Source organism: Perognathus longimembris, chromosome 12, assembly GCF_023159225.1.
Source record: "Perognathus longimembris pacificus isolate PPM17 chromosome 12, ASM2315922v1, whole genome shotgun sequence".
NCBI lineage: Eukaryota > Metazoa > Chordata > Mammalia > Rodentia > Heteromyidae > Perognathus > Perognathus longimembris.
In genome coordinates, this window is record NC_063172.1 from 28,991,227 (window position 1) to 29,015,229 (window position 24,003).

At 38.1% G+C, this 24,003-nt stretch overlaps 1 protein-coding gene and 1 pseudogene across 1 annotated transcript in view; one reads left to right on the top strand and one right to left on the bottom strand.

Annotated features, from left to right (window-relative positions):
• Rgs22 (regulator of G protein signaling 22) overlaps positions 1-24,003 on the top strand; it is a 91,708-nt gene that overhangs the window by 35,923 nt on the left and 31,782 nt on the right. Inside the window, exons 12-14 of the mRNA XM_048358778.1 lie at positions 3,915-4,029; positions 6,953-7,078; positions 7,934-8,035. Coding sequence (XP_048214735.1) covers positions 3,915-4,029; positions 6,953-7,078; positions 7,934-8,035 — 343 coding nt within the window. The remainder of the gene's footprint in view (positions 1-3,914; positions 4,030-6,952; positions 7,079-7,933; positions 8,036-24,003) is intronic.
• Positions 9,904-9,999, bottom strand: LOC125361085 (annotated as a pseudogene).

Here is a 24,003-nt window from a genome sequence, read left to right on the forward strand (position 1 = left end):
AGGGGAGAGCAGTGAGAGAGAGGAGAAAGGAGAGAGAATATATGGGGATTGAGAGGGGAGGGAAAGAGGAAAGAGAAGGAGGAGAGGGAGAGAAGGAGAAGGTAAAGAGAGGAGAGAGAGGGAGGGGAAAAGAGGAGAAAGGAGGGAAAGGAAGGGGGAGAGAGAAGGGGAGAAGAGAGAGAGGGAGATGACACATTTCTGGTGTTCGCCACTGTCACATCTTGGTGTCTCATGCACTGGAAACAACCAAAATTTCCCTATGAAAAATGCCTTCTAATACTTATTTGGCTCTATCCAAATAATATAATTATAATTTAAATATAAATCAATATTTCTCAAATTTGAGAACTCATAAGGTCTCTAAAGAGTATTATCATTCTTTAACATAGTATATTGTTTTATTAATTTATGTTTCCTCACATAGTTACCTATACATAGTTCTTTATTTCCAAACAGAGTTTTTCCCTTTAAGAATGCCCCTTTTAAGTGCCTGCCTCGGATACACGAGGCCCTGGGTTCGATTCCCCAGCACCACATATACAGAAAACGGCCAGAAGCGGCGCTGTGGCTCAAGTGGCAGAGTGCTAGCCTTGAGCAAAAAGAAAGCCAGGGACAGTGCTTAGGCCCTGAGTCCAAGGCCCAGGACTGGCCAAAAAAAAAAAGAATGCCTCTTTAAGAATATTAACTTTCAATAAATCCTGTTTAATAATTTATTACTTCATATTCATTTTTTTCATTGTTGTTGTTCTAGTACTAGGTGCTGAACCCAGGGACTTGTACTCTCACTTAGCTTTTTCAGCTGGCTCTGTACTATTCAAGTCACATCTTCTGTCCACATTCATTCTTTTTATTGGAATAGAATGCTATAAATATATTGAATATGTCATATTCAATACATTCAGCATATTAGTTATATAATACAGAGCTCACCACTTAAATCATATGGAAGTGTAGAATATGTACAATATTTAATATATTCTCAAAGTTGTCCAACCATCACCATTAGGACTCCTGAACATTTTCTCATGCCGGGAAGAACGTCTCACCTTCTGGCTGTTACTTACACTTGCTCCTAACACACCTAACCACTCTTCTGTTTGTGCATTTGCCTCTTGTGGGCATCACATGTGAGTTCAATCCTGTAATTTTTCCGCCTTTGTGTATGATGTTTTCAAGATTCTTCATATAATGTTTTCAAGGTTCTTCATGTTCTATTCATTTTCATTCTTAATTTTTTTTGCAGAGTATAGAATTAGACATGGGGAATTATTTTCTTTCATGCTTTGATGATATTATCCTATTGTTTGGCTTTTAATGTTTCTGTTGAGAGCTTAGCTCTCAGGCTAATTATTGTCTTTTGAAGATAATACTTACTTTAGGATTATATTTGTTTTCTTAGACTTTTTTTTCAGGTTTACTCTGGTGTGTTCTGGGTGTGGGTTTTATTTTATGTAGCCAACCCAATGTTGTTAGATCTGTGATTCTGAAATCTTTCAATTTTGGAAAGTTCTCAGCTGTTACTTCCACATATTGTTTCGAACTGGTGTTCCTTCTCCTTTCATCCTATGATTCTGATGAAACAGAAGTTTGAGGTTTGAGGTTTTCAGTTTATCCCTTCATATGCTGCCTTCTGTACTCCATCATTTGCTTTCTTCTAGATAGTCATCTTCAAGTTCACTCTTTCTCTCTTTAACTGAAGTCAATCTGCAGCCAATTGCATCTTTTGAGTTTCCCAGTTTTAGTTACTGGATTTCTAATTTCTTTTATTGCTCCTTGGTTTGTTTGTCAAAAATGTTTTGTTATGCTTTATAGCTCCCAACTATCTGCTGAAATACTTCCTATTCTAGTTCAGCTCCTAGGTCATAATTGGTTAAAGTCTGTGTGTGGTAATTTTAATATCTGGAACTCCCAATGTCTTTTTCCATTGTTTTAGTTAGCTTTTTTGTTTGGTTGGTTTTATTACCTTTCTTTGCTCTTATGTCTTATTTTTGCTCATTTTATACTATCTTTTGCTCAAAAAACTAGAATTTATCACATTTAATATTACTAGTAAGTTTACTGGTCTTTCAAAATATACCTACTTTCTCTCAGCGATAAAATTATTTTGTCTCCTCACAAGTAATTACGGAATTAAGTAGAATATGCCTATTGGGTTGATGTGAGATAATATTTTAATAATTCAAGACTAGAAGAAAACTTTTATCATTCTTTCATAAAATCATTTGTAAAGGGAAATAGTGATGAAAGTGATTGAGGACTAAGCACTGGTGGCTCATGCCTATAATCCTAGCTATTCAGGAGGTGGAGATCTGAGGGTCATGGTTCAAAGCAGCGTCCATGAGTCTTTTATCTCCATTTTACCACCAGAAAACCAGAAGTGGAGCTGTGGGTCAAAGTATTAGATTGCTAACCTTCAGTGAAAGAGCTCAGAGAAAGCACCTAGACCCTGAGTTCAAGTCGCACAACCAACAAAAAACAACAAAAAAAGATAGAGACATTTGTCTGAAAGGAATAAAAAAAACAAAGAGCTAGAGGCTTGATTCAAGCAGTAAAGCACCTGCCTGGTAAGCATAAAGCCTGAGTTCAAAACCTAGAACCACTGAAAAACAAAAAAAAAGAACCTAAAAGAAACTTTGAACATAAAAATTTGTAGTGATTCAGAACGGTAGTTAAAAGTCACTGGATTTAGAGGAGAGTTATGGTTTTTGTTTTGTTTTGTTTGGGTGCTACTGAATTCAAAGCCTGGTACTCACTGGGCAGGAATTCTACCACTTGAGTCATGACTCCAGCCATTTTGTTGTTGTTGTTGTTGTTGTTACATTTCAAATAAGGTCTTTTTTTCTTCCCTGGCTGGTCTGAATGGTGGTCCTCCAATTTATGCTTCCCATGTAGATGGTACAACTGTGCCCAGATTTTTATTGGTTGAGGTATTGTGAACTTTTTGCCTGATCTGACCTCAAACCTCACCCCTCTTAATCTCAGCCTTCAACTATGATTACAAGAATCAGCAACTGCATCCAGCTGAGGTATTATTATCAGAGGTATATAGGCACTGCACCTTTGTGTTACTCCTCTGTTAATTTCATTTTTGAACTATTTGTTGCTAAGTACAAGAAATACAATTTTTAAATTATTTATTTAGTCAGTCCTGGGCTGAACTCAGGGCCTGAGCACTGTCCCTGGCTTCTTATTTGCTCAAGGCTAGCACTCTACCACTTGAGCCACAGCACCACTTTTGGCTTTTTCTGTATATGTGGTGCTGAGGAATTGAACCCAGGGCTTCATGCATGCAAGGCAAACAATCTACCACTAGGCCACATTCCCAGCCCCAATTTTGTATTTTTATCTTGCATTTTTGTTGTTGTTGTTGGTTATGATGCTTGAACTCTGGACCTGGGTGTTGTCCCTGAGTTCTTCAGCACAAGACTAGTGCTCTACCATTAGAGCCACAGTGCACTTCCAGCTTTCTGGTGGTCAATTTGGAGATGAGTCTCACTGAACAGAGATTCTCAGATCTCAGTTTCCTGAGTAGCTAGTAGTATAGGTGTGAGCCTTCCCTAGTTTGTGTATCTTTTTGACATTTAACTGTGATCTAACTAAACTTACTCTAGTAGTATTTTAGTGCATTTCATATATTTTCTGAAAATAATAGCCTTTAAAAACTTGGTTAATTCTCTTAAATCAGGATATCTCTAATCTCTTTTCTTTGCCTAGTTGCCTCATCTATAAGTTCCAATAGAATGCTGAAGGAAGGAAAAGGCACCTTGTTTTGTTCCCAATTTTAGGGGAAAACATACTTTTGTCATTAAGTGTAATGTTAGCTATTTGTTCTCACAGATTCTTTGTCATTTTGAGGAAGTTCTTTGGTGAATTCATTTATTTGTTGATCAGTGTGTTCCATGTCTCTGATTTAGATCAAGGTACAAGCCAGAAAGAACCAGAGTGATTCGTTTAACATCATTCACCGACATTTCTGAATGTCTGAAGCCCCAGCTGGATAGAAATTATATTTATACAGAAGAGCCTAATGTAAGTGTTCTGAAGCCTGAGTAACTTTATTTCTCGTGTAACTGATCTTTTTCTCTGATTTTACAAAACATGGATAGATTCATTGTATTTTTTCCTCTACTAAGGAGAACACTAAACTTCTTCTTGTAAAACACAAAAATTCCCCATGTTTCCTTTTCTAATATTATGCGTCTATATCCTGCAGCCATTACTGTTAAAAAATAATACCTATGGCTAAGGCACCAGTGACTCCCAGCAGAAATCCTAGCTGCTTAGAAGATTAAGATTCAGAGGGCTGGGCTGGGGATAGGGCCTAGTGGCAAGAATGCTTGCCTCATATACATGAGGCCCTGGGTTCAATTCCCCAGCACCACATATACAGAAAATGGCCAGAAGTGGTGCTGTGGCTCAACTGGCAGAGTGCTGGCCTTGAGCAAAAAGAAGCCAGGGACAGTGCTCAGGCCCTGAGTCCAAGGCCCAGGACTGGCCAAAAAAAGAAAAAAAGAAAAAAAGAAAAAGATTCAGAGGGCTGCAGTTCAATGCCAGTCCAGGTAGAAAAGAGTGTGATAGCTCAATAAATGGCTTGGTAACAATGGTAACATAACCTGTTGGCCTCTTTGTGAGGGAGGGCTCACATTAACCTCCGCAGGAAAGTCTACAAGAGGCAATGCTAACAGAAGTTGGGCATGATGGTAAATGTCTCTCATCTCGGTTATGAGATCTTGGACCAGGTGTGTGCGCAGGCAAGAAGCAAGACTTATCTCAGAAATAATCAACACACAAAAAGGTGTGGAGGCATGGTTCACCAGTAGAGCACTTGCCAAGCAAGCTTAAGACCCTGAGCTTAAACCCTGTATCTACAAAAAACAAAACCAAGAAATCAGGACTAGTAGTTTGAACCTCTACTCTTAGCTACTCAAGAGGCCAAGATTGGGAAGATTGAAGTTGAAGGCCAGCATGGATTTTAAAAAAAGTCCACAATGGCCAGGCGCTGGTGGCTCATGCCTATAGTCCTAGCCTCTCAGGAGGCTGAGATCTGAGGATAATGGTTCAAAGCCAGCCTGGCAGGAAAGTCCATGAGACTCTTATCTCCAATTAACCACCAGAAAACCGGAAGTGGTAGAATTCTAGCCTTGAGCTGAAGAACTCACTAACAACACGCAGGCCCAGAGTTCAAGCCCCCACAAAAACGTCCACAAGCCCCCTTCTCAACTGAGAACTGGGGCCTGCCTATTGTTCTAACTGTGATGGGAAGCCAAAAAGCAGGTAAATTGCTACCCACATGCACACTCCAACACAAAGCATGGCCCTCTCTCAAAACGAACCAGCATGTGGGGTTGGAGGCTTGGCTCAGGTGGTAGAGCACCAGCCAATGAGCAAAAGCATCAGATACCAAGTTTGAATCCTTGTCCTGTACCAAACACCAACAACAACCGAGCACAGAAAGGACTGAAAATGTGACTTAATAAACTGGCTACCTAGCAAGCACCAAGTCCTGAGTTCAAACCTCGGTACTGCCAAAAATCTCTCAGAAAACCAACTGTTCTGACTTGCCTATGATGACACCTCAGACACAAAATAAGACTTTTTTTTTTGGTCTTTCTTAATATTTTTAGTTTATGTTTTAATGCTGGTACTGAGGTATGAACTCAAGGCTTTTTTTTGCTCAGAGATGGTAAGCTACCACTGGAGCCATACTTCCAATTCTGGCTTTTTGATGGTATAATGGCACGTAAAAGTCTCTTGTATTGGTCTGTCTAGGTGGCCTTCAAACTGTGATCCTCATTTCTCAGCCTCCCGTGTATAGGCATGAGCCTTGCGTGCCTGGCGATCTTTGTTTGATTTTAAAGTAAAATTGGAAGTTGTGTTTTGGAAATCTAAACATTTTATAGAGGTAGGCTATTTCCAGAGTGCAGAGACATTCGTAATGTGAATTTGATGTTCTCGTTGTAAATGAAACGTTCACCTTGCCTTCCTTACAGATATGCTGCAGGTAGAAACTTTGGCAGTCCCACCAGCCTGAATACCTAACTGTGGTTTCACACTACTGCTTATTTTATTCTAAGCAGATAGCTCTCCTTGTTTTAAAGTTTAGAATATGGATAGTTTAACATCCTAAAAATCTTCCATTCTCATTTCAGAATTTATTAGGAGGCAGCTAAAGAGAAAGGCAGAAAGGCAGCATGTCCAAGAATGCAAAAGCCCTTGTTTATGCCACACTTGTTTTAGGATTACAAAGAAATCTGAGTTCAACAAAACAACATGGAGTTCATGTGAACAGTTCAGATAGCCTTTCATATTCTAGAGTCACTCTTGAACTTGGAGGAAGAGCCAGCTCTCTGTTTTGAGGATGGTATTAGAGTTGCTAACACTGTTGGCAGAGAAGCCATAAACAGCAGATTTTATGAGAACTTATACTGCCATTTACACTCTGAAGGGCGTGACCTATGTGGATGAGATTGTCCAAAGAGAGACCTCCTAGGGATAGTTAATGAGCAGCACCGAGAGGCCTTGAAGATAGCCCTTTTTATAACCCTCTTGTAGCTATAATAGCAGCACCTCAAGGCTAAAATAACAGTAAATATGTAGGAAACAGGCCACCAACAGAGATTTGGAAGACTCCTCGAATAGTATCTCTGTGTCTGAAATGTGAAAATAATTGAGGTCAGGGAGTTGCTTTAACATTCAGTTTGAAACCAGACTGATTTATTTAATCGAAGGAATAGAATGAATTCTGCTGCTATAATTGGGATTCATAAGTGAATCTTACATGATGGTCAGATACAAACAGACTGCATTAATTACATATATGGTACAAAATGAAAATAAAATAGTCTAGTGGGAAAAAATGAGAGCCCCACAGAATTTATGAAACTCACTTGTATGATGCTATAAAAATTTCAATGTTCTGGGGTGGTTAATGGACTTCTGTTTTGTTATCTAGGTTAAAACTCTGTCAGATGTTGGTGCCTTGGGAGGATATGACATGGAAAATTTGTTGCAATCTTTGTATGTAGAAAATAGAGCTGGATTCTTCTTTACTAAATTCTGTGAGGATTCAGGGAACAAGGTAGAAAATATTACTCAAAATCTAAGTTTATAATTTCACTTCATTTGAAGATAAATGGTATTGAAGTAAATCAATGCTCAAATATCTATAGTTGATGCTAAAATTCCTCTGTGGTAAAATTTTTTAAAAGTCCATAATTTATGTTTAGTAAAAATTGAAAGATCTCAGTTACTAATTATCATACTACTAAAATTGCTAAGAAAAATAAAATATACTAACAATAGTTTGTTTTCATGTAATTTTATATCTATAATTATATTTTAAATCTGCAGTTGATTTGTCTCCCCTCTAATTTTTAATAATCCTAACAGTTACTGATTACAATCAACAGAGACAAGTTATTTTCAGTATTTTTAAAAGTTCAAGCAGTATTCATTTGAATTCAATGAGAGGTGGATAATTGTCTGAATAATTGGAGTAATGATATACATTTGCCCTTTTATATGAAAAAACCTTAAGATTTTCTTTTGATGCCAGAAATATGTGATTACTGTTTAAGGATTGATTGATTGTGGTGCTAGGATTGAGCCTAGTTCTTTGGACATGCTAGGCAAGCCTTCTACCACTAGCCCTCAATAACCATAACCATTAACTTAAAATGCTTACTACTTTATGGCTTTTCATTAGTTTTGAACATTTCTATTTTAATAACCAATTATATAAGCATATGTGCACAAATTTAATGTTCTAATGACAATACCCATAAATATTTTGCATATTGCCAGTTTGTGATAAAAGATCAAAGCCATCTTAAATCGAACTTGATTTATGGTAACAGTTAGAAACAAAACTTAGAGCTTTGAAGAGCTTTAATAATTGGATGGTAATCATTCATATATTTTTTCCCATCTGTAGTTGTGGAAAAACAGTGTGTACTTTTGGTTCGACCTCCAGGCTTATCATCAGCTGTTCTACCAAGAAACACTTCAGCCTTTTAAAGTATGCAAGCAAGCACAAGTAAGTAGTAAATAATGTTGGCTTGGTGTGGTGCTCTCAGTACACCGAGAGAGCAAAATGTGGCCAGTGCCAAATAAGAGAAATCTGGAATTGCAGGCAAAAAGACAGCAATTAAATTGTTGCCATGGGATTGCTTTATTTAAATGTCAGCAGAATATTGTTTTATCATTTGATTTGTGGGTTTTCAGTTTTATCTGGTTTACACTCTTATTGCTTCTCTGCCAACTACTTGTTCTTCCAATGAAGAATTTCTTTCTCTTTCCTTTCTTTCTTTCTTCCTTCCTTCCTTCCTTCCTTCCTTCCTTCCTTCCTTCCTTCCTTCCTTCCTTCCTACCTTCCCTCCTTCCCTCCTTCCCTCCTTCCCTCCTTCCCTCCTTCCCTCCTTCCTTCCTTCCTTCCCTCCCTCCTTCCTCCCTCCCTCCCTCCCTCCCTCCCTCTTTCTCCTTTTGGGTTTAACTATGGGTGATCTAAAGAGAACCCCGAGAGCAAACTCCTAGTGAATCGCTGAATGACCTAGAGCAATGGCAGTGACCAGGGTTGTGTGAGCTTCCTGCAGACATTAAGTGTTGGCCCCGCCAGGCTGCTGTTGACTGGCTGTGTGTGTTCAGGCCCCATGTGGGCGCTTGGCTTCTGTGTTACACACCATCTGAGACAGAAACTCAGAGGGTGGAGGAGAGAAAACTTCAAGACCACCCTGAAGCAAAATAGAGAAGAAATTTAAAAAAAAAAATAGAAGAGGGAGAAGAGAAGATTCTCTGCAAATGGGGACAGAGAGAGTGGCCTCTCTTAGTGGGAGGAAGGAGAGAGAACAGAGTTATTACTCGAGCTGGCTTATCTTTTCCGTTTTTTATTCTTAGACTCTCTGATCTTTTATGGAGAGAGGTATCCAAGACTGGGAAACTGCTAATCACTTCTCTATCTGTTTGTTGATCGCTTAAGGGATTCTTGTAGCCCTGAATAACCTATTCCGGGGCTCCCCCACCCAAACACTGCAGAGGCAACTAGCTTCATTTTATTAATCTTGTTCAAGACATCAGAGCATACTGCTGGCTATCTGTTGTTCCTTCCATCGCCCTGTCTCTGGCACAAATAATTATGCCTTATAAATCAGTGACAGAGCTTTGTACTTTTACCGTGAGAAATAAGGACTGCAGCTCCTACATAGCCCAGATGTCTCCATGAAATTAATCTCTAATTTACCAATGCCATTTTCTGAGACCACACAGTTGACTGTTTTGCTTGTTAATCCTTTACCTGTAATTCACTGTTTATCCTCCTCCTCCTAACCTATTGCCCTTGTCTGCTACAGTACCATCCGTTATTTTTATTATGTTTTCACTACTACAAAGAGTATTCCTCTAAAACTCTTCAGCTGCTCAATGAAGCAAGATTTTTTTTTGTTAATAATTAATCAGGCTTTCATGTACTTATAAAGAAGGACACACTACTTGGTAGACACAATTAATTCTAAGTTATGGTATTATTTGACCAGCTATAAATGGTTGTAAAAACAGAGTATAAAGAGTATATAATATTCAAAAGTAGATATTCTCTTTGGGCATTCTCAGAGTCTTCAAGGTTTTTTCCCTTGGTTTTCTTTTGGTGGGAAAAGAGGAGCAATAGAGACATTTACTTTTAGGAATATATGAAGGGAGAAATAAAGGGAGGAAATTCATGTGAGTTTTTAGTGTATTTTCATTTCATGTCTACAACTATTTTTACTTTCTTAAAAACCTTAACTGGTTAAATTTTTAATTATCCAAGATTTCCGTGTCTCCAGGTAGAGGAGTCACCTTAATATCAGTAGCCTATAGATTTGTTTGGCAGCATGAAATATCATGACTTTCTTCTTGTTTTTTTTCTTTTCACATCAGATGGGCAATGTGCCCATGTCATAACAAGGTTTAGAAGGAGGCACATGTCACACAAGTGTGTGAGAACCCAATCATCATGCTTGAAAGGATCATGATTTTCTTTTTTTCTCCCCTTTATTGTCAAAGTGAAGTACAGAGGGGTTACAGTTTCATGTGTAAGGCAGTGAGTACATTTCTTGTTCAACTTGTCACTTCCTCCCTCATTTCCCACCTTCCTCCCCCCTCTCAGAAATGTACTCTTTGTTTTGTTTTGTTTTTTGCCAGGCACAGCACCGAGACCCTGAGTTCAAGTTCCAGGATGGCGTGTGCACGCGCACACGTGCGCGCACACGCACACACACACACACACACACTACAGTGCAGAGTTGATTTAATAACATTTGCATACGTTTGCCAAGTTAAAGGCTAAGATAACAAGAGTTGAATCCAAGAGACTTACTTGCTTTTCTGTGCATCTGCCTGGAAGTTTTATTCTTCCATGAAATATGGAAATATCTGATGGCAGACTAGATGATTTAACATGACTGAAGATTCTTGGTCATATCTGGTAGATTTCATTACAGGACGTCAAGGCAGCATAGAGCCTAATTAGAAATCAATTGAATAGTCTTGGCAAGGAGAAAGATAATCACTGTCACTATTCAGAGAGGGATGTAAAAAATAAAAATAAAAACAGAAACAGAAAGACCAGAACTCTGTCTGTCTAGCACCAAGTTGCCAGGGATCCTATCACTGCAAAAATTTGAAAACTAGGTTCCACACCTTTTTCTTAAAAAAACTCGCAATTACATACTTGTTTCAGTGGAAAAGCCTAACCATATAATTAAACAGATCTATGTTCCACTGCCTTCTCAAAAAAAAAACAAAAAACTGTGTGTCTAAACCAGGCACTTAGAATCCACCACTCTCTATAGCATATAAATATATGTTTGGGTTTTTTTTTTTTTTTTGCCAGCCCTGGGGCTTGAACTCAGGGCCTGAGCACTGTCCCTGGCTTCTTTTTGCTCAAGGCTAGCACTCTACCACTTGAACCACAGCACCACTTGCGGCTTTTTCTATATATGTGGTGCTGAGGAATCAAACCCAGGGCTTCATGTACAGGAGGCAAGCACTCTACCACTAGACCATATTCCTAGCCCTATATTTCTTTTTAAATAGTGACATATACTATATATATAGATAGATAGATAGATAGAGACATTCACAATATTTTTTAAAATAATAGATGGGAAATGTCATAATGAAACATACCATTTTGCACAATTTTATGGTTTCTGTGTGGTTAAGCATGGTAGTTCACATTCGTACCCCCACTACTTAGGAGACAGAGGTAGGAGAGTTGTGGAGTTTTTCTGTTTTGTTTTGTTGGTTTTTGTTTTTTTACTTTTTTGTTTTCATTTATTTATTTATTTATTTTTGTTGGTGGTGGTATTAGAGTTTAATCTCAGGCCTTCCCCTTTGCTAAGAAGACATTCTAACACGTGAGTCACAGTCCCTTTTCCATTGCTTATTTTCAATACAATCTTACATTATGCATAGCTGGCCTAGGCTGTGATCCTATCTGTGCTTCCTGTGGCCATGGGAATGTCCGATCTGTATCCATGCCCACCCCTGCAATGGCGTCTTGGAAACTTTTATGCCCCACCTGGCATCCCCCAGTCTTTGCCTTGCAGGAAGCTAAGATTACAGGTTAGAGCCACCAAGCCCACTCTAGTTTTCACACTTTTCATATCTGTGCTGCATATTGTAAATTGAAAAAGATCAAATCTCTATGACTTATTTTCTAGTTTACATACTTTTTCTTCAGCAGATTTAATTCTGTTCAGCTTCACCCACTGAGTCAAATCATTTTAGAAATTATGTTTTTCTTGTTAAACATTGTATTTGTGCTTTACAAATATATATATTTTGGCCAGTCCTAGGCCGTGAACTCAGGGCCTGAGCACTGTCCCTGGCTTCTTTTTGCTCAAGGCTAGCACTCTACCACTTGAGCCATAGCGCCACTTCTGGCCATTTTCTGTATATGTGATGCTGAGGAATCGAACCCAGGGCCTCATGTATACGAGGCAAGCACTCTTGCCACTAGGCCATATTCCCAGCCCTACAAATATTCTTGGTGTTTTTTCTTTTGTCTTGTTTTTCTTCTCATATTAAAAAAAATTCTTTTATCTTTTTAATTATTTGAAGCATGGGTTATAGTCTGCAGCTGTGATAAGTTTTCTGCAGGAAAGTAACGTTACACATTATGTGGCTTGGAACAGCACACATTCGTTATCTCCTGGCTTATGTGGGTCAGGATTTCGCTCACAGCTTTGTTGGTTCTCGGCAAGGCCCCCGGTCAGGGCTGGGCTGAGTTTTTCATGCCTCTACGTTGGTGTTCACTTGACTGATGGCAACATTTTAGTTCCCCAGCACACTGCCAAATTGAGGGCCTCGGGTTCGGGCTGCCTGTGTGCTGGGGGGAGAGGAGGGGGGGTGTTCAGCCTTGTGCCACGTGGCCCTCTCCCCATGGCTGCCCACAACATGGCACTTCACCGAGCCTGGGAGGAGAGCGTCCCTTGGCAAGAGGGGCATCGCCACCGTGAGCAGCGTGATCCAGAACGAGTAATCGCACGCGGCTCGTCCCCACCGCGCCACGCGTCACGCCCACACGAGGGGGAGACGCGCGAGGAGAGGGCACAAATGCCAGGAGCCACTGTGTTTCTGGGGGCCGCTTTGAGTCTGGCTGCCGTGCTGGTCAATAATCCTGCGATTAGTAGTTCTTGGAAGAGCTAATTATTAGTTCTGCTGACATTGTGGATTCTTTCGTTGTGTGTTTCGTAATTTTGAATTAGGAGGTCTTTCGTGGGGATTTGTATGTACTTTTGCTAGGCACGTTTTCCATGCTGATTTCTTTTCTTTTTTTTTAAATTTTATTTATTTATTGTCAAAAGTGATGTACAGAGGGGGTTACAGTTTTACAGTTTCATATGTAAGGCAGTAAGTACATTTCTTATCAAACGTCCTACCTCCTCCCTCATTTTTCTCTCACCTTTCCCCCTCCTCAATTCCCTCCCTCCCCCAGTTGTACAGTTGGTTTAAAGCATATTGTTTTGTAAGTATTGCTGTTGCATTGGTTGTCTCTTACCCCTTGTCTCTTCACTTTGATGCTCCCCTTCCCTTCCCTAGTTCCCATAGAGGTATATCAATGCTAATGTCTTATCTTGAAAAGATGTGAAATTAGGCAAGTGTCAATTTGAAGACCAAGCCCACATGAGGGGAAACATGATTACAAAATTTCAAGAAATATATATTTTTCCCTCTTACATAGAGTCCAGGCCAAGACAGGTACCTTCTTTTTATTCCCTAGGTGAGGTGAGTATAAAAAGCCTGTTTTTATGGTGGTGTTTATGAATACTAAGAAAATATGTGACTGTTTTCTTCCAGAGACCTTATTTTCTGGTAGTTTTCCAGATTACTTGAAAACTCTTCCTCTATAAAAAAAATTATAGAAATACTGAATAAGACAAATATCCATCTAAATACATGACTGAGATAGAAAGGGAACTCACTGGGGAATTAAGGACTGAACTGAAAACTAGGAGGAAAAGCACTAACTAGGAAAAGTGGTACGGCCGTGGGAAACAGCAGCAGGCTGGGGGTCCGGGCCTCAAATCCTCAAGAAGTGAAGAAGTTACACGAAGACCCCTACAGATGCCAGCCTCTTAAAGGGCTATGGCATAAATTAAAATGTATTTTAACATTAAAATTTCAAGTATATAAATATATTTCCACTCTGCATTTCACTTTATGTACAACCCATAATAATTATGAGATATTTATATAGATAAAAAGAAATTACATCTTTGACTGGTGAACCTTGTCAAGGTTACATAACTAGGGACACAATGAGGCTCATTCATCAACACCGTTAAGAATAAGCTATCATCTTAAAAGAGGCATAGGCATGTTGCATGGAGGGAGGGAGGGAGGTTAAGGATTGGTAAATTCAGAAAATCAGGAGACTCATTATTGTTTTATGGTAAATTGCAGTGTCTTCATAAGCTATTTCTCCAGTGCTGGGCTGTCAAGCTTTGTTACATTATTTGTTTTTGTTACCAGAGAGATGGTGTCCCAAGTGGCAGTCAGGCTTAAATTCCTGAGCACTCTGAACACTGTTCACACAGTCAGCAGGATTCTGGTCTCACATCCCCATTTGGTTGTGTTTGCTAGCAAAATGGATTCAGTAAGAACCTGTAAAGCACCCAGCTTTCCGGCTTACAGTTACCCAGTTCTACTACAAATGTTTATACCAACTATCTTAATTCAGCCACATGATTCTAAATATCTTAGGATTATGGATCAAAAAAAGATCCTCAAATATCCTCTTTTAAGCCTATTATTTTCCAACAGGCCAACACCTGTATGTTTCTGGATAATAACTGTCATTATGTATGACAGTTATTTAATGTTTGTTGTCTTAGGTTTTGTTATAGTAATTATATAAGAATCTTACAATAATCAATATGGATACTTTTATTCTTGTCAGTCCTAGATGTAGATATTATTACCCCTATTGTAGAGATTAGGAAACTAAGAACTAGAGAAGTTGCCTACTCTCCTAAAGTCACTCATTTCGTTAACAATGAACTTGGAATTAGAACTAAGTGTTCTGACTCTAGACTCTACAGTATTAACTGATAACCTATTGCTCTTCTATTATTAATTTCCTCTACAAAGTGAGTATCTATTACCATGCTTAATCTTTTACTTTAATATTTGAATATCCTTATAGACATTATATGTGAAACCCTACCCTTAGTATTTTCCCCACAAACTTTTGAGTTCATGAAGATAATCCATTTTGTTTACCTTGTATATTCAGAATTGGAATGGGTTGTGAAAGGTCTTCTAATAGTTACTGAATAAATGAATGAACCCATTGACACGTTTATGGTCTTAGATACATGTCATAAATCCAATTACACTTAATCATCAATTATTTGACTATAACTTCCAGCCAGGTGTTTTTTCTTTTTAAAACAGCTTTTTTGCGTGTGTGAAAATAGTTTAATGAGCCCTCATATACCCACCACCCAAATGCATCCTGTTTGTTTCAGACATTCACACTTGCATTCCAAGTGTGTTCCTAATAAAGAGCTCTTAATAAATTGCCCTGGAGTAACAATGAAACCTATTCTTTCTAACCTTACTTTTAGGAGCCTAAATTGGTTTTTGAAACATTAACTATGAAATCAACATGTAATCATTCAGAACAGATAGGAACCATTGTCTAAGGAAAACTAGCCTGCAGAATTTATAATGAAGGCACTACCATATCTGAAGGCCAAATGTTATAGTCAAAATGAGTTGATCAACATTCCAGAAAGAGATGATCACAGAGATATACCTTGTCTCTGTTCTTAAACCACTGTCCTGAGATGTGTGCCCCCCTAGGCCTCTAATCAACCTGACACATCTTGATGCAGAAAATATTCACAAGGGTCATAGAGTCAACGTCCCTCTGGGACTTCAAGCAACCTGAAAGCTGAGATGTGGTGTGCCAGTTCATGTCTACATAACTTTCTTATTGTTGCCATTTCATACTCTGGCTTTACATACCTAGTCTTGTGTGAACCAAAAAAAGTTAGTATAATTATACCTTGTTTCTTGAGTTATTCCTTGTTCACCAATTTCCAAGGAACTACTAGAGGTTAAATCCGTTGAATACTCACCTTGCTTTTGTTAAGGGATAAATTACCTATTTCTTAGATTTCCTTGGACTGTTTATCTAGTTTATTCCATCATGTATTTAATTGCATTTGCTTAAAATGTTTCAGCAATGGCCCACGTTAGTCTTAAAAATCTAGTCTATTTTGTCCCCCGAGTTTGTAGTTTGTTTTGGGTTTTGCTTAGCATGTTTTGTTTTGCCTTTCTGATTTGTCATTCTGTCCAAAATGATTCAAGTTTATTTGATTGTTTTATCCTATTGGCATTTTCTTAGGTTCTTTTGCTTTGAATTCTCCTTCTTAGCGTCTGTGCCACTGGCAGAAATTCTGTTTGATTGTCATCACATTATCTTTTTTGTGCAATTCCATCTTGTGCTGATCTCTGCAGTAGTTTGCCTTTCAGTACCGGGATGTTGCAATCCCTAGAGCTCATCTTTAAGATTCCTAGCGAAAAGCCCAAGGTTCTTCACATGAAAATCCATTTGTGGAAAAGCTCCATCTGTAATTTATTCCCTCTCGGCAAAGCTCCTCAGTAATGTTTTTGAGCTCCTAATGGGATATGAGAAGTCATTAAAAATCATCATTTTTTCCTTCTCTAGAAAAAAAGTTTGGATTGCTTGAACTTGCTCATTATTTTCATTTTCTGCCTCACATGAACTCAGATAATAGTGCTCTTTGCCCACTAGGAGCTGTGAACGCTTATGAAAACAGACTTGTCTTTTTGCAGAAGTAAATATTTTGAAATTTCTGAAAACATCCTGTATGATGGCATTTATATTCCTTTTAGAAATATCTCTAGGGACTCTTTTGTGCCTTTAGCTTTTTGGAACACAATTTCATCTCATTGTTTCATATAAATTCCAAGGATAATGTTATTGAGCCTAGCTGAAAGGTTTGCATGTTAGCTTGCTATCTGCCTTCAAGTACAGCAATATGGTGTTATTGCCACAGGGTCGTGACATGTGCTGTGTTGTGTTCAAGATTATCTGTGACGTGATTTGAGTTGCCTTACAGTCCTGATACCGAATGGAGACCCAATTCAGTTTTATTTCTCTTAATGCTTTAATGTTTCTCCTTCAAAACTGTTCTTTGTCATTTCTTAAGAAGACAAGTTAACAAGGTTTCCCCCAGTCTGATCTCTTCTGATTCACTTATTAGGCTTAAATTAAATTTAACATTTAAAGTTTAGCATCACTCTTTCCTATTGTTCTGATTACACAGATAAATTTAAAGATGACACTCCTTTCCTCCACCTTTAAAGTAACTATTAAAAAGAACTTGACCTAACCCCTCTTGCCCCACTTTTTGTGCTGGTCCCAAGACCTGAACTTAAGGCCTGAGTTCTCTTGAGCACTCTTCCACTTGAGCCACACCTCACTTTTAGGTTTCTGCTGGTTAATTGGAGATAAGAATCTCATGTACCTTTACTGTCCAGGCTGACTTTGAACTTTGATCTTCAGATCTCAGCCTTTGGAGTAGCTAGCATTACAGGTGTGAGCACCAGCACAGGGCTATTTTTTTTTTAATTTTTACAGATGGATGTTAGCAACACAAAATTCATTTTTTAAACCCATAAATTGGAATATTCTGTCAATTGTTATATTCTAGCATATGGCTTTGCCTTCAGGAAATAGTTGAATTTAGCTGGTATCATTTGCCTTTTTCCTACTTTATTTATCTTTCTTTAGTGATCATGATAGGAAGAGTGAACTATGTTTGCCTTACAATCAGTGATGTGGTGGTAAATGTTTAAGAGGAAGCTCTGGGGAGTTGCAAGTAATCCTGATTTTGAAGCTTGCTGATTTCTGGGTGTAAATGCTCTCAAAATGCTTGATCTCAAGCTGCCACCATGCTGGTACCAGATGCAGAATTAGAAAGAGAGGTTCAGTAGCACACTATCATGCAATATTTCCACCATATAGACCTAGCAAAGGAGAATAGTAAAATAGTAGGATCATTAGGAAGCAGTGAGGTCTTGAGTGTTCATGTTCAGTTTTTAAAATACTATTTCTTTAAATTTAAATTCATGTAATTTGATCGACACTGAGCTTAACAATTAGTTCACAGAATTCCTGAACATTGAATGAATTAACTCTTGCAAGCAGGGATGAGCCAACATATGGTTGCTTATAGTGTGAGGAGAGAGGTAATGACAAGAGAAGTTATCACTCTGATCTTCTCCATTTAAAAAATTTCTAATATTAGGGCTGGAAACCCTGACCCACCAACCTTCAGAATTGGCTGTCTTCTTTTAGAGACCGTAGTTAGCACCTACCAAGGAAAATATACTTTGCTCTAAAATGATCAGTTCCTGTTGATAATTTGTTTACTGTGAACTTGAAGAAAAAGCTTTACATGTTCCAGTATCTGGAGGATTTTTACTATGTGTGAAGAACTGTCTATGTCTATGAAGAAGTGTGGGGTGTGTGTCTCTCTTTCCAGGCCTTTGTTGATACTGCCCTGTCTGTTCATTAGGCAGAACCCCAGCTATTTTCCCATAGGTAGAAGGATATAGCAATGGCAAGCAGGCAGCTTTTTATTTCCTATACTCTGTTGGTGAGCATCACTAGAAGAATGTGCAAGATGCATATTAGGATGCATTCTGCTTTTATTACTATAGAAATGGTTCTAAGAAAAGTGGACTTGTTAGTAGGACAAAATGCTGAAGCATGAATGTTCCCTCCTAATCTCTGAACTTCTTTAATAAGCTATATTGAAAATCTACTGTTTAAGATAATTTAAAAATGAACACATAATTATGTATATATTTATGGAGTACAGGGTGATGACTTGATACGTGTATACCTTATATAATGAGCAAAACAGGGAAATTACCTGTATGATTACATTCCTGGCTAGACCATTCAGAAGAAAATATATTAGTGGCCTCAATTTCAATGAACTCGATGATGTGATCTGCTAGTAGTCCAATTAGCTAGTGTTAAGATCGGACAGCACACTAAGGGTTTATCTGTAGTGTACTTAGGGGTTTGTTTTTAAGTCATACAGTTCCAAAGTTATGTTTCTTCTCTTACTTCCAGTCATGGCCTGGTGGTGACAGCAAAACATCATGCAATCTCTATTAGCAGGCAGTCATAGAGGGTTACATACACATGATCATTACAATAAATGCATCAAGGGGGAGTATGTGAAACTATTTCATTAGCATAACTTACAGCTGAAATGCAATATAACAAATCAACACATGTGCTACAATGTTTAGCATTATACTTGACTTTGCCTTTTAAGGCTGCACAGGAATTGTTTTTGTTTTCACTGGAGCACACAGGCAAGTAAGTATCAGGCTGCAGTGCATCAAAAAGCCCCAACTTACCGAGAAGCTGTCTTCCCAATGCTGTGCTCACCTTTAGCAAAGGGAGAGTGCTTTTCTGGCTGTTTCCACAGTATACATCTATAGAATCCAAGCCATAACTGTCAGTCTTTAGTTCAAATAGAAACTTAAATTGTATAGACAGTTGTAGAAAGTATTTCATGATCATTATTATTATTTGCTTTTGACTCCGTGTGTGTGTTGTTGTTGTTGTTGTTGTTGTTGTGTGTGTGTGCGTGCGTGTATGTGTATGTGTATGTGTGTGTGTGCCAGTCCTGGGGCTTGAACTCAGGGCCAGAGTATATCCCTGAGCGTATTTGCTCCAAGCTAGTGATCTACTATTTGAACCACAGCTCCACTGTTGACCTTTTTGGTAGTTAATTGCAAATGAGTCTCAGAGCTTTCCTCCCCTGGTTGGCTTTAAACTGAGATCCTCAGATCTCAGCCTCCTGAGCAGCTAGGATTACAGATGTGAGCCACTGGGGCCCAGCTTTGCTGTCAACATTTTTTCACTTTTTTTTTTTTCGCCAGTCCTAGGGCTTGAACTCAGGGCCTGAGCACTGTCCCTGGCTTCTTTTTGCTCAAGGCTAGCACTCTATCACTTGAGCCACAGTGCCACTTCTGGCTTTTTCTGTTTATGTAGTGCTGAGGAATCGAACCCAGGGCTTCCTGCATGCTAGGCAAGCACTCTACCGCTAAGTCACATTCCCAGCCCCCTGCTTTCAACATTTTTAAAATATAATTTTATTGTTATTAATGAAGTATTGTACAGAAGGTTTGCCATTTTATAAAGTTAGATTATAAGTACATTTTTTTTGGACAATGTCACCCCTTCCTTCACTTTTCTCCTATGCTTTTGACATTTAAAAAAAAAAGATTTTCATTTCTATAGGCTTTATGCATCAGAAGTGATTAGAAAGGATGTAAATTATGATGGTAAATGTCATAATTTATTTGGTCCATTTTCTGAGTAGTACAGAAAAAAGTGTATTATCTTTAGAATATTGTTTCTAATAAAGTCTCTGAAATTTCCTTGAACAGGCATACAGAGAAATATTTTCCCTGCATATAAGAAAAACCAAACAGTATTTGTACTTTAATGCCCATTAGAAAGTTAATATTTATCAAAACATTGTTTTTTAGTTTTAGTGGAAATGTAAATTAAGGCAGCTAATGAATGGAATCAGAATGTAATTTAAAAAATAAAAATAGTATTAACTATGATTTTTTTACCACTTCTGAATATGTGTGTGTATATATACATATATACTGTGTATGTATATATATATGCATATAGGTGTATGTATATATATACCTATATGTGTGTATATATATATATACACACAAAGGACTATTAGCATACAATAGAGATATTTGCACATTTGTGTTTATTGTAGTCTTCACAGTAGCAAGTTAATGCTATCAATAAATAAATGAATGGAAAATGAAATTATGCCATTTGAGTACAAAAACATGGAACTGTAGATAATCATGTTAAGTGAAATAAAAAGATTCAGAAAGACAAATATCACAGGTTTTCTCTCATATATAGAATCTGGAGTTTTAAGATAAACACATGAAAGTAGAAAGGGGACTATACTGTACAGATTCAGTAATAAAAATGCCATAATGAAATAATATTATTTTGTACAATTAAATATATACTATTTTAAAAACATTTCCCACCCCCTTTTTGTTATTTTTGGTCTTCTTTTCTTCCAATTTATGTCCCCATCCTTTTTTTTCCTCTAATTCAGCACTTCCTCCGGTCTGTACAATATGGATCCTACATCTTTTTCTTGCCAGTCTTGTTAAAAAATCAGACAGTCTTAAGAGTTGAGTGAAAATGGACTCGAAGAATTTCCAGACCATAAAAGACTTTCTTCAGGGAGAGGACTTGCTCTCCCTTACACCTCCCATTTTCGAGCCTTGCCAAGAAAGTGAGTCACAGGCACAGGTGTAGAGCGGTGCGGGCAGACCGCCCATCGTGTGTTTCCTGATTACATAACCTTTGAGCGTCTCCAGGAGAGATGGAGTTCAGAGCCATGTTGTGTGCAGTGCCAGGCAGTCTGATCACAGACAGGCCATGCTTGTGTCCCTTCTGGAAATGTTTCCTGCTGGGCTGTTAAAGCATGGAAGGTTAATGTTTGAGTTGGAATACCGTCAGCCACAGCTGTGTGTGAGTGAATCTCTGCTTTACTGTGAATGAGAGTGGCTGGCTGGAACATGAAGAGGGTCTTTTCACTGTTTCTCTTCACCATGAGCTGCATTGTTATTTACTCTGGGGCCGAAACTGGAAGAGCTGGGTGGCCAATAAAGCAGCAAATGACCCAGGATATTGAAACAGTGTTTCCATAGATCATCAGACTGCATTCAGGTATCATATGGTATAATCTTTTTATTTCATCATAAAGTCAGCTTATGTCCATGTAGTGATTTTTTAAAACATCCTTATAAAGATTTTAAGATTCAAATGGTGGTGTTTACCTTTAGAATTTTGTCATATGTATTTATGTATATCCCTTGATTATTAGAAGGATTAAAGTGCTGCACATCAGTTGAATGCACTGTAATTGTACCTGACAAAGAATCAACAGCATTCTCTGTTCTTGTCTTTGAGTCCTCACTTATATTTGTCCCACTGTCTTACTGTGGTGGAAAGTGCAAAGACTCCATCCTAGAGGAAGTCAGGAAATTTATTATTAAGGATTCTGCTAGTTTTCAGAGGACAAAAGATGACACTTGGAGAAAAAGATATACTTAGGTGATAATAAACTGTATTCCAATATACTGCCAGCGAGGAAGCTAAACAAATAAGTAAATAAAAGTAGGAGGGCAAATAAATTACCTGCATTTATGTACAATCATCTGCCAATCAGCATTCTAGAACACGTTCAAGGCCAAAACAATAACAACCAAAAGAAAAAGAAAGAAAAGACAAGACAAACAAAGAAAGAAAAGAATGGAAGGAAGAAAGGAGGATGAGGAGGAGAATAGAGGGGAGGGACATGAACCCATGTCTTCACACATGCTTGGCACATTCTACTACTGAGCTGTACCTTCAGCTCAAGAGACAGTTTAAAATGTTAATTTAATCATTTTAATTTTTTAATTTACCTAAATTTGACAGTTTGACTTATATACTTTAATGCTTAAAACTATGAAAGTACTTAAGAATGGACTTGAACATGATACAATCCCAGCTCATTGGATTTACAAATCATTATCTTCAATTACTCCCAAGATTTAGAAAACTTTTCCATATACAATGGGGAAGGGCAAATTTCAATTTAAACATTATCATTTGGTAATAGTTCACTTTGTAGTTTTCTTTCCAGCAGATTATATACCAGTGTTTTGAGGAGGAAGTCTCCAGTCCTCATAATTATAAAAATTCTAGATTTCCTAGTTAAACAGAACACCATGAACTCAGGGCCTGAATACTGTCCCTGGCTTCTTTTTGCTCAAGGCTAGCACTCTACCACTTGAGCCACAGCACCACTTCTGGCCGTTTTCTGTATATGTGGTGCTGAGGAATCGAACCCAGGGCTTCATGTATATGAGGCAAGCACTCTTGCCACTAGGCCATATTCCCAGCCCTAGACTAATTTTTAAGTGTGTCATTCTTCCCATATTCATGAAAACTCAGGAAGAATACTATTCAGTGCTACTGTTTAACATTTCAAACAGTTTAAGACTGAAATCTGTAAATGAAAGTGTCTTGACATATCTAGTATACAAAACAAAAAATAACATGTAACTAAATTGCTTCGCAGTTATAAACAGCTATGGAATGACCAAACAGATGAATAACATTGGGTAGACATTTGTGGAAGATTTTTGACGTTCTCTGTGCACCTTCCATTTATTATTATTACTATTAGCGTGTGTGTGTGTGTATGTGTGTGTGTATGTGCCAGTACTGAGACTTAAACTTGAGCCATACTTCCACTTTTTGTTTTTTGCTGGTTAATTGAATATAAGAGTCTTGAAGACTTTCCTGCCTGGACATAAATCCTCACATTTCAGCTAGGATTACAGGCTTGAGCCACCAATGCCCAGCCATTTCCATTTATTGTTATCACCTTCCTGTAGCCCTTCCACAGTACAGGATGAATGGAGACATTTTAGAACACAAAGGGACAATTAGTAAGAGTCTTCAAATTCTAATTCACTTACATAGGGCAATAGCCTGGTGTCTATGGTGGAAGACCAATGGCCAGATTTTCAACCCCAGTGTTTTCTTGCCTCTGGTTTCCACAAAGTTACTGCAAATCACTTTGGAAAGTAACACAAATTTTTGGTGAATGTAAGACAACATGGATATTTGTAATCTTAGATCAATCATAACAATAGCATATCTTTAGCATTTTGTCATCTGTAAAAAATAACCAAATGCTACTTCAATGAGAAAGTAGAAAAAGATAAAGAAATTAGTTTTTATGTTTTAAAAAACTGCTTTAGCTCTTAAGTAGTTAACCCATATTTTCAAGAAAAAAGAACTATGGAGGTTCCTCAAAAAATTAAACATAGAAGTACCCTATGATCTAGCAATTCCACTCCTGGGCATTTATCCCAAAGATTACAAATCAGGCTACAGTAAAGCCACCAGCACAACCATGTTCATTATAACATTCACCATAGCCAAGGTATGGAATCAACCCAGATACCCTCAATGGAAGAATGGATCAAGAAAAAAAAAATAATATATATATATATAAATGGATTTTTCTCATCAATTAAAAAGAATGATGTTGGGGGCTGGGGATATAGCCTAGTGGCAAGAGTGCCTGCCTCGGATACACGAGGCCCTAGGTTCGATTCCCCAGCACCACATATACAGAAAACGGCCAGAAGCGGCGCTGTGGCTCAAGTGGCAGAGTGCTAGCCTTGAGCGGGAAGAAGCCAGGGACAGTGCTCAGGCCCTGAGTCCAAGGCCCACGACTGGCCAAAAAAAAAAAAAAAAAAAAAAAAGAATGATGTTGGATTATTTGAAAAAAAAAAAAAAAAAAAGGAAATACCTGAAAAAATTAAGTGAGTCAAGCCCAGAGAACA